Source organism: Otolemur garnettii, unplaced genomic scaffold (assembly GCF_000181295.1).
Source record: "Otolemur garnettii isolate 467f Iridium unplaced genomic scaffold, OtoGar3 scaffold00105, whole genome shotgun sequence".
In the NCBI taxonomy this organism is placed as follows: Eukaryota; Metazoa; Chordata; class Mammalia; order Primates; family Galagidae; genus Otolemur; species Otolemur garnettii.
In genome coordinates, this window is record NW_003852500.1 from 4,155,597 (window position 1) to 4,165,602 (window position 10,006).

Sequence of the window (10,006 nt, forward strand, 5' to 3'; positions counted from 1 at the left end):
AAAAAAAAAAGAAAGAAAAACATGGAAGAAGGCAGCAAGGTGAGGCGAAGCCCTCAGGGGACCCCTTGGTCCCAGAAATGCCATTTCTTTGGCTTTATCCACAAAGAAGCCTGATTTAGAATGTAGGGGCCAAAGTTTAGGGACAATTCAAATGGCTAGGCGTGGGGAACTTATTAGGTAAATGACATATGTAAATATATATGTATAATCATTTATTTTTAAATTTTCTACTCCGTGCAGATATACATTTCAGGAAAAACAAACAAACAAACAAAAAAACAAAACACTTCGAGTCTCACCCCCCACCCCGAGTCTCACTCTGTTGCCCAGGCTAGCATGACATGGCATCAGCTCACAGCAATCTGAAACTCCTGGGTTCAAGTGATCTTCCTGCCTCAGCCTCCTGAGTAGCTGGGACTCCAGCAAAACACTCTGCTAGTTTTTCTACTTTTAGTAGAGACAGGGTCTCACTCTTATTCAGGTTGGTTTCCAACTCTAAAATTCAAGGGATCCTCCCACCTCAGCCTCTCAGATGCTATAGGATTAAGCATGGGCCACCATGCCTGGCCTATTTCAGAAATTTTTAAGTGAAAAAAAGCAAAGGGCAGAATAGAACTTGCAGTGAAGTATAATTTACATTTTAAGAAAATTTGCTTGTATTTATAATCAACTGTGTGGAAAGGGACCCAAGACCTGCTCTCACAGGACACAGAGTCTGCTGAGAAGACCCATGGCATAAAGAAGCGTTTCTGAGTTGCCTACCTGGTAGATCTTATCATTTTATTGATACATGGGAGGGGGAGGGGAAACCTGTGTGCTTTGTTTGCATACATCTGGGTTTGGTTTTCTTTCACCTCTTGCAGTGAATATGGACTCATATGTTGCTGGAACATGCACATATTAAAACATCTATACCATTCCTTGCTTTTGTGACTAGAGCTTCTTGGCAGTACCCTCTGCTCCTCTCATCCCAGGGGAGCTGGAGGGAGGAAAAAGGCTGACAGACATATTTAGGGTCCAGTCAACACTAAATTACAAGGTAGCAGGGTACATTTTACATTTCAAATGGGAAGAAATCCTTCTCAGTTTGCAGAGGGGAAACTGAGGCCTGAGGTCCAGTGACCTGTCTAGGCTCAAAGCCAGGAAAGACAAATTGGGCTGGAGACCCTCTTCTGTCCTCCTAAGTGATCCTTACCAGTCCCAGGGTGGTATGAAGAGGAGCTGGGAGTACCACTGACAGACAGCAAATTCCTCCTGGTTGCTCACCCATCATGGGGTGAGGTTGTTGCAGGTTCCAGGTGACTACCTAAAGGAGCTGGGGAAGTGATCAGACACCTCTAAGAAGATAAATTTGTGAGAGTCTTGGCTTGCAACAGCTCCCATCAATGTCAAAAGGGTCATTGCCACTCCTGACTGCCCTCCAGGACACAGGGGGGAGAAAGAAGGGTAGGTTCCTGCATCAGCTTCCTAAAGAGCTCTGTCAGGTTTTCTCCCTCTAACCTTGCCACGTGGACTTTCCTAAATGCAGATTCACCTGTCCTGGGATCCTGGGCACAGCATCCAACCCCCTGTCTGCAGCCTGGCCTCTACTCGTCACACCCCAACTAAGTAAGGCCCTCCAGGTCCTATAGGTGCAAGTTCATTCTCTGCTGTGCCTTCTGCACTCCCTCCTTACCTGAAGGGCCAAGGGCTGCTGATGGAGGAGTTTCAGGTAGGCTGGGCAGCACCAGGAATAGCAGGGAGTTTTTTTTTGGAGGCAGTCTTACTTTGTTGCCCTTGGTAGAGTGCTGTGGCATCATAGCTCACAGCAACTTCAAACTCTTGGGGCTCAAATAATCCTCTTGCCTTAGTTTTTCATTTTTAGTAGAGACAGAGTCTCTTGCTCAGGCTGGTCTGCAACTTGTGAGCTAAAGCAATCCACCCACCTTGGCCTCCTAGAGTGCAATCATTACAGAGGCAAGCCAGCACACCTGGCTCCAGCAGGAAGCTTTGAAGCTGTCCTGAGAAACTACTATTTAGGGAAAGGCCCAGGTGGGCCTTGGTTTTACTCTGGCAGTCAGAATTCCAGCCCTGGGATGGGGGTAAGGCCTGGAGGGATGTGTGTAGCTGAATCAGGGCTCCTTCTTCCTCTACACCTTCTCAAAGGCAGGTTTCTGACTCAGTAGTACTGTTTCCCCCTTCCCCAAGCCACCCAGAATAGGAACTGCCCTCCTCACTATGCATGGCTCACTGGGGCTTTTCCAGTGATACAAGGACTGTAGTGAATCAGTCGGTAAAGGCGTGCCTTGGGGGTGGCACGCCACCTAGTCCATTTCTGCACTACCACCCACATGTGCGTGATTGATTTGATTGTAAAAACACATTGATGGAGACCATGGAAAATTGGGTTTCCTCTACATTTATTGCAATTGCTAAATGATCAACATTTACAACTTCTTAGATTTATAAAACAAAACAAACAAAAAAACAAAACTTCCATTTTGTGACATCACAAATGTCTTCTAGGTTTTACCAGGGACCAAAAACACTAAGATTCTCTAAGTGATTTCCAGTGACGGAAATAAGCCAGAGACAGTAAGCACCCAAAGTGGCGAGTATGCACTTTCCGGATGCCTGTTGTCCTCACGGAAGAGACCCTGGAACTAGAACGACAGAAAAGGTGCTGTGACTTTGACAGGGCTGTGCCACCACACATCCCGCTTGCACACAGTATCTCTGCAGGGTGGCCTTTGTGGAGAGCAAGGATAGCCTTGGTTAAGATAAAGGGGTGGGGAGGACACAGAGAGCAACAGCTGGCAGAAGGATGCACTGCCACACTTCCTGGGCTCCTGAGTGTTTATGGGACTTTCTAGGTTCAAGAAGTAGGTGTTCCCTTTGACGCTTGCTAAAGGCTCACAGAAACCATTTCAACTCAAATCAGGATGTCCCTGGGAAGAACAGCAAGAGGCTGTGGGGGTCAGTGCCCATCCACCAGGAATTGCCTTTTTAATAAACAGAAGTGGAGAAAGTCAAGAATGAGCATGATGGGACAAGGTACACACAATGGTCAGATTTGTGCTAGAGAGAAGAGCTCGATCCCTACTGGTGGTTTGTGCACCTCGCTCAGGGGTGATGGGCCAAGCCCTATTCTCCAAGTTCTATGCATTCACCTGACCCACAGCCAACACGAGAGCTGTTCGAAGGGTTGGGAAAGAAAGATGAACTCCCGTACCTGTAGTTCCCCTGAACCAGTTTCACCCTGGGCCCCTACAGGCTGGTTTATTTGAGAGTCACATTGCAAATCCAAGACCCACCCTCAGTGCTGGCCAACTCCAGCACCTCTGTAGCCATCGAGATCTGCTGGTTGCCAAAGCAACAGAAGAGACCAGAAGGAAATAGTCTCAGGGGGCTGAGGCACTGGGGGCCAGACAGACCAGTGAAAACCTGAGGAGCTGGGATGACAGCCTAAGAGGTCTGCGGCTTAAAGAAAGCAAGGATTTCTCCCCAGCCAATGAAAGCGGCACTTCCCACTTAGTTCTGTTGCTGCCACCCTAACTATTGCTGTGTCCTCTGATCCTGAAGAGTCAGCAGGATCCCAAGTTTTCCAGATTTTAGCAGGTTTTAAAAATTCAACACTGCTGCTTTATGAAAGAAGGGCTGAGATTCCCACAGCCTGAGAATTTCACATATAGTATAAGCAGTGGGGCACTGGGGAGTCTAGAAGACGGCAGCAATCACACGCCTTGAAATCACAAACAGCTGCAGAGCTCACCCCAAAAGGAGCGTTTCTCTTCTTTACAAAGGCTGTAATAAAGCAAATCTTAACACTGCCACACGTGCAAAAAATGAAGAGTCTTGGAGGGTTTATAACTTCCACTCTCTTGTAGGGGGGGAAGACTCCATATGTGGCTTAAAAAAACCCCAACATATTGTAGTTTGCTTACACTGTGCATTCTAAAGAGACATGTAAATTTGAGGAAAGTTTAATTTCCTCAAAGTTTAATTACTCCCCAACAAATACAGCTATACTATACTGTTGCTAAAATTTTGCTAAGTCTCTTAGGACATATTTAAGAGATGAGATACCATTCATACATTCATTAAATCAAGTATCTTAATTGTTCAAAGTGCTTCAGAGCTTTGGTACCAGAGTGCAGACTTGGCAATTACTGATTTGCCTCCTCTAAGAAAACACCACATCATGTTTGCTAACAGAGCACTTCTGGAGAGCAATGGCCTCTCAGACTGGAAAACTAGCCAGAGGAACTTGTTCCTTAGCACTTACAGGCAAAAGTCTCTTTTGCGGGCAGTGCCATCTTCTGAAGAGGACCCGAAAAAGACTTGGAAGGGATCTGCTGCTAAAAGTATTTGGAAGAGAAAAGAAAGGCAAAACTATATTGAAAATAGTGGATTCTTTTTAAGAAAAGCTAGTGAAACCTTTGCCCCAAAGACTGCAGAGATGTTTGTTTTCATGTACACACCAAACCGTACTTGGGCACTGGCTCCAGGCAGATCCAGGACAGGGATGATGTTTTAAGGGTAATTGGTGCTTCAAGGCTTATCTTTCTCATCAGTGGTTTTGATCTAGTCAGGAAGAGAATGATACTGTTCAAAACTGAGTTGGAAATTATGGGTGAGAAGGGCAACTAAAAAAAGAGTAGAAAGATGAGAGTATTTATAGGCCCAAGGCCTTTCACAAGGAAAAGGATTTGAAGACCCTCAGAAAAGGTGGCAGCCAACTGCTGTCCTCTATGGTGGTGGCTTCCAAGTTTGCCCTTATACTTGCATAAATTGCAAGCCCACTCTTCACTAGGGAATAGTCTATTTCCTGCTCAGGTTACATGGGAAGTGGCCATGATATGTGAGAGAAAACTCCAGCAAGAGAGGAGCCAGGGGTAGACTATTTCTATGTGAGCTGACAAGGAACAGCTTGCATGCATCTGTGGAGCCAGGGACAGGGGCCGCCGCCAGGGCAGGCCGGGTACAGATGATCTTGGCTAGCGTGAGACTCACTCCTTCAGCAAACCTGGAAGGTAGGAAGCGGGACACAGATGCATCCAAAGACCCTTTTGTTTCCCTCACAGAATTCTATGATTTTGGGGGGTGGTGTTTTGATGTTTTTATTGAGGGGAGTGGGGGAAATGTCTTTGTCTCAGGACATCAGCATGAGCAGAAGCCCTCATGCAGTGGCTCGTGAACATACCTATTTGTTGGCCCGTTTGTGTCTGTACATCTGCATCATCCTCTGTCTGAACACGTCGAATGTGTCTTCTTTGTGCTCCTGCCCATCGGCACCCAACCCCTCCCCTTCTGAGGCGGTTCCCCTAAGGAATGAAAAGAAGAGTCAACTGAACCTGAGTGTAAGATCTGACACACCAGGGGCTGAGCAATCAGTGAGATGCCAGGTGCTCAGCATACACAACACAGATGTCAAAGAAAGGGAAAATTAAGACAAGATTCAAATGGAAAACAAAGCATACTCACTGTGGAGAAGCTCTGGATTTCTGAGGGGGTGCCCAGAAAGCCCTGATTACAGCAGACTGCCTTACCCACTAGGGGCTAAGTTCAGTTTGAAGTGAAATGCCTGCTAGATGTTATTAACGGGTTTAATCAACTCTGGGCCTGTGTTCCACCACCTGGCTGGCCTGCCCATGGATTCCTAGGAAAGGGAAAGTGGCTCTAAGATGAAACTACCCCAAAATACCACTTGGCTTTTATGACATTTCCACCCTGGTGGAAATGACCAGGGCCCAGAAGCTGGTTCAATAGTCTACACAAAAAGAAGCTGTTTAAACACCTGCATACACAAATGATCAGCTTCTTATCTAAAGACTCCTTTGGTTAAAAAACAACCCAATTGCCAGCTTTAAGCCAAGCTTCAGCATAAGGGGAACCAAGAATCAGGCTGCAGATCAAAAGACTGAGGGCCAGAACCCGCCCACCCAGGCCACAAGTGCCTGCTGCATACACACTGACAGGCTCCCGGATGCCTTTCCCAAGTGAGCCCAGGCCGTGGCCCTCCTTCCAGCCCATCTTCTGTAGCATCTGGAAGCCCAGATTCTTGTCAGTCAGTTTCTGCTGGGCGAAGTCCAAGTCCTTGGGTTTCTGAGGAGAGAGAAGAGTCCAGGCATGTGGGCCACAGAGAAGAGCCTGGAGCAAGGGCACTCCTCCCACAAATGCCCTCCTCACTTCCCAGATCCTTGGGATTAAGCCTTGATCATGTCCCCAGTTTCCTGAAACATCCCATGATGGGGTGAGACTTCTAAAGGTCAGAGGTCATCAGCCTGAGGTTCACCCCCAAGGTAGGAATCTGATGACAGGCTCTTGGTCCTGCCTCTCGGTACCAATACAACCTTGGTGCTAAGATTGTGAGCAAAAACTGGGTAAGGGAATGGCAAGTCCTGGGGTCAAGAAGTCAGTAGGAAAAGCCCCAAGTAGAGACCTGAATAAAGAGTGGCCCTGTGACTATCAGAGGTATACCCAAGAGCAGAGGACATCAGGACACAGGCCTGGAGGCAGTAAGAGTACAGACAGATGGTAGGTAAGAATTAGCTGGTAGAACTCTCCCAGCCCCATCACTTCATCCACTGCCTAGCTGCCTTCCATGTCTGTTGTGTGTCCCAGGGCCTAGGTTCTAGTTAGTCACTGGGGTCTGTGTCTGGGACAGAGCAAACCCTGTTAAGAGCTGATGTAGCTGCAGGTGATGGGGAGCCTAGCCCACTGGAGGACAAATCTGCACAGCTCTAGCAGAAGGACTTTCCATTCGCTCTTGATTATTCATGAGCACTCCCTGTCTAAGGAAACCCAGCTGGACAGCCCAGCACCCCAATCCATGTTTCTTTCTTTTTCTGGCTCCTTAGGAGTTGTTTTCTTTCTTTCTTTTTTATAGAGATGGGGTCTTGCTATGTTGCCCAGGTTGGTCTTAAATTCCTAGGCCCAAGTGATCCTCCCACCTCAGCCTCCCAAGTAGCTGAGATTACACGTGTGCACCACCACATTGGCTTTTGATGTGTTTCTTTGAGACATATGCTGATCTACCTGGGAAGATGGACAGCCTCTATGGCCTTTAGAGAGTGGGAAGGAGGAACTGAGGAGGATCAGGCAGTTAGTGCTGTGGGTCTGAGCAGGGGACAAGTGTGGGCACAGCTGGGAGAGGGGTGAATGACCCCGCATGTGAGAACCAGGGGAGAAGGACATGCTGAGAGCTGTAAGCTCAAGGCTTGGGGCAACCAGCCATCACCAGCTCAGTGACCTGCCCCATCATGTTACGCAGGCCTCATAAGCCATGATTCAACCAAAGGGCAAGCCCCTCCCTCCACCTGCATCGAGGTACCCAGGAATCAGCTTCCCTAACTCAGGGGCACATGAGGTGATCTGATGACAGAGGCAACAAGGCAGAAAAGGATGGGCCTGGGGTCTCAGCACCCACCCCCAGGAATGGAAGCATAGGGTGAGGGAGACAAGCACAGGACCTTAAGTCAAAAGGGAGGGAGGGAAAAGAGAGCAAGTTCTCCCAAGAGGAGGGTCTGGGCCTCAGGGTCTCTTGGAGCCTCAGTGTCCTCACTCTAGAAGGGGACAAAACAACCTAGGAAGGTACCAAGAGTTCATTGACATGAAGTGAGGTATTAGGGCTCAGAAATCAATACCCCCAAATATGGTACTTTAACACATGGGACTCAAGATACATCTTCAAGGTCCCCCTGACACCTGCCTCCTGCCTCAAGCATAGAAGGAGGCTGCTCTCTGATGTTTCCTTAGCTACCTAGAAAACGGACTGCCAAAGAGGAACACAATTACTTTTTTTTTTTGAGACAGAGCCTCAAGCTGTCCCCCTGGGTAGAGTGCCATGGCATCACAGCTCACAGCAACCTCCAACTTCTGGGCTTAAGTGATTCTCCTGCCTCCGCCTCCCAAGTAGCTGAGACTACAGGTGCCTGCCACAATGCCTGGCTATTTTTTGGTTGTAGCCGTCATTGTTATTTGGTGGGCCCGGGCTCGATTCAAACCCGCCAGCTCAGGTGTATGTGGCTGACACCTTAGCCACTTGAGCCACAGGTGCCGAGACAACACAATTACTTTTGAGCCCTTCTGTGTAATTTCATTAACCAGAGATGAAAACTTGCACCACTGAGAAGACTGAACATTAAACCCCACACCCAGAGCCCAGCCCATTCTCCTGTCCCATTCAACTTCCAGAGAGAATCATTTATAAGATGTTTGCCTCTGGGGTCTATTCACCTCTCCTAAAATCACCTGCTCCTCCTCTAAAAATTGCCTGCAGTCCCCCAACTGCCCTTTCCCCTGGAAGAGGGTACTTTAGCTTCAACCATCTGGCCCTTCTTTGAGTTTTCACATTGTTTTATTTATTTTCTTTTTTATAAAATGTATGATGATTCACATTGTTTTATGTGGCTTTTATGCTTACGTATAATTTTTTTTTCCTGTTATTGTACTGTCAATTCATTTTAACAGACTTAGACTCTAACCTGCAGAGGAGAAGTTCTCTTTGCCTCTTCAGAAGTGCCTCTGTAAGGCATAAAGCAGCCGTGTACATTAGGCATGTGTGTGTGTGTACACGGTATACTCAACACAGGCCCTTCATAGTGGCACATAGTGGGCTTGGTAAGGCGATGTGAGCAGAATTCTCTGCAAGGTAGCTAATAAGGGGAGGGAAACAGTAGTGCAAAGGCAGGTGAGGGGAACACCAGACAGGAACTGCCACACTGGGAGGCCCTGACCATAAAGAAATAGCTTGGCTTAGCGCCTATAGCACAGTGGTTATGGCGCCAGCAACATACATCAAGGGTGGTGGGTTCAAACCCGGCCTGGGCCAACTAAACAACAATGACAACTGCAACAAAAAAATGGTGGGCATTGTGGCAGGTGCCTGTGGTCCTAGCTACTTGGGAGGCTGAGGCAAGAGAATCACTTGAGCCCAGGAGTCTGAGCTGTGAGCTATGACATCATGGTACTCTACCAAGGATGACATGCTGAGACTCTATCTCAGAAAAAAAAAAAAAAGGACAGAAATGGTTTAGACAACCAAGGAGGAAGAACCTACCAGCTGAGATGAAAAATGGAGATCTATCGGGCCCCCCAGAGGGTGGGAAAGGCAGGGGAATGGTTAGTTGCCAGGGGCCAGGGGTCCCCAAACAAGTAGACCTATACCTCTTCCCCTTCAGAAAGGCTGCTTAGAGGCACAGTGGGAGGAATAGGGGTCTCCCCTGGAGAGAGGAAAAAAGCCTGGAAGGATTTTGGGGAAAGTTCAATTTCTGTTTAACAATAAGGATGTCCAGTTTCCTGCAGAGCTGGAGAAGAGCTGTGCCTCATGGGCTGGAGTGAGGTATGTACACAGGCAAACTGTAGCTGCCACAGCCTCATCCCCATTGCAGTCCCCAGTGGGAAGGAGGACAGGTGCAAAGTCCCAAGGAGAGAGCAGTGTTTGCAGGATACCCTCCAGGAAATGGGCTAAGTTTAATTCTCATGATACCTCCTACCTAAGGGTAGGTACAGCACTTGATTTTAAACATACAAGCCCACAGCTCAGACAGTTACATGCCAAGCTTACAAAACTGGTACAAAACTGCTAGGTGGCAAGTCTGAGCTTGAATCTAGCTGTGCCTAACTCCAAGGCCCAGCTGGCCCCTTACCTGGGCGTGGCCTTACCCAGGCCACACAAAGGGGCACTGGGTGCTGGCTCAGCTTTAAATCCAGTATACCAGTCAGGACTATGAGCTTTGGACACGAGAAGGTCACTCTTCTCAGCTGTAACTGGGGACAGTCTCACCTGGGGCATTTACAAGGAATCTGAACCACCATGGCACTGCCTGACACTAGCATAAGGTGACCAGAACCGTGACCTGCGGTGTTTTAAAAAAGTCCCGATTTTTGGAAAGAATACACGACAAGCTAGGGAATGGCAGGAGAATGGGAAGGGAATATACGGTTTTCGGCTGCCATGTGGCTATTTCGCCTGGATATGAATTTTATATTATTTTTGTTAATTTTATAATGTTAAACTTTAATA

At 47.8% G+C, this 10,006-nt stretch overlaps 1 protein-coding gene across 3 annotated transcripts in view; it reads right to left on the reverse strand.

Moving 5' to 3' along the window:
• Positions 1-2,387: 2,387 nt before the first annotated feature.
• The window catches only part of SUGP2 (SURP and G-patch domain containing 2), a 46,249-nt gene continuing 38,630 nt past the window's right edge, over positions 2,388-10,006 (reverse strand). Inside the window, exons 9-12 of one of the 3 annotated variants that reach the window (XR_002774976.1) lie at positions 5,948-6,084; positions 5,183-5,303; positions 4,461-4,563; positions 2,388-2,642 (exon numbers count right to left, since the gene is read on the reverse strand). Coding sequence is in view for 2 of the 3 variants with exons in the window: in XM_003796587.1 (XP_003796635.1) it covers positions 5,183-5,303; positions 5,948-6,084 (258 nt within the window). In the remaining variant the exon portion in view is untranslated. Of the gene's footprint in view, positions 4,564-5,182; positions 5,304-5,947; positions 6,085-10,006 lie in introns of all 3 variants that reach the window. The other 2 variants (XM_003796587.1, XM_023517149.1) reach the window with 2 other exon arrangements.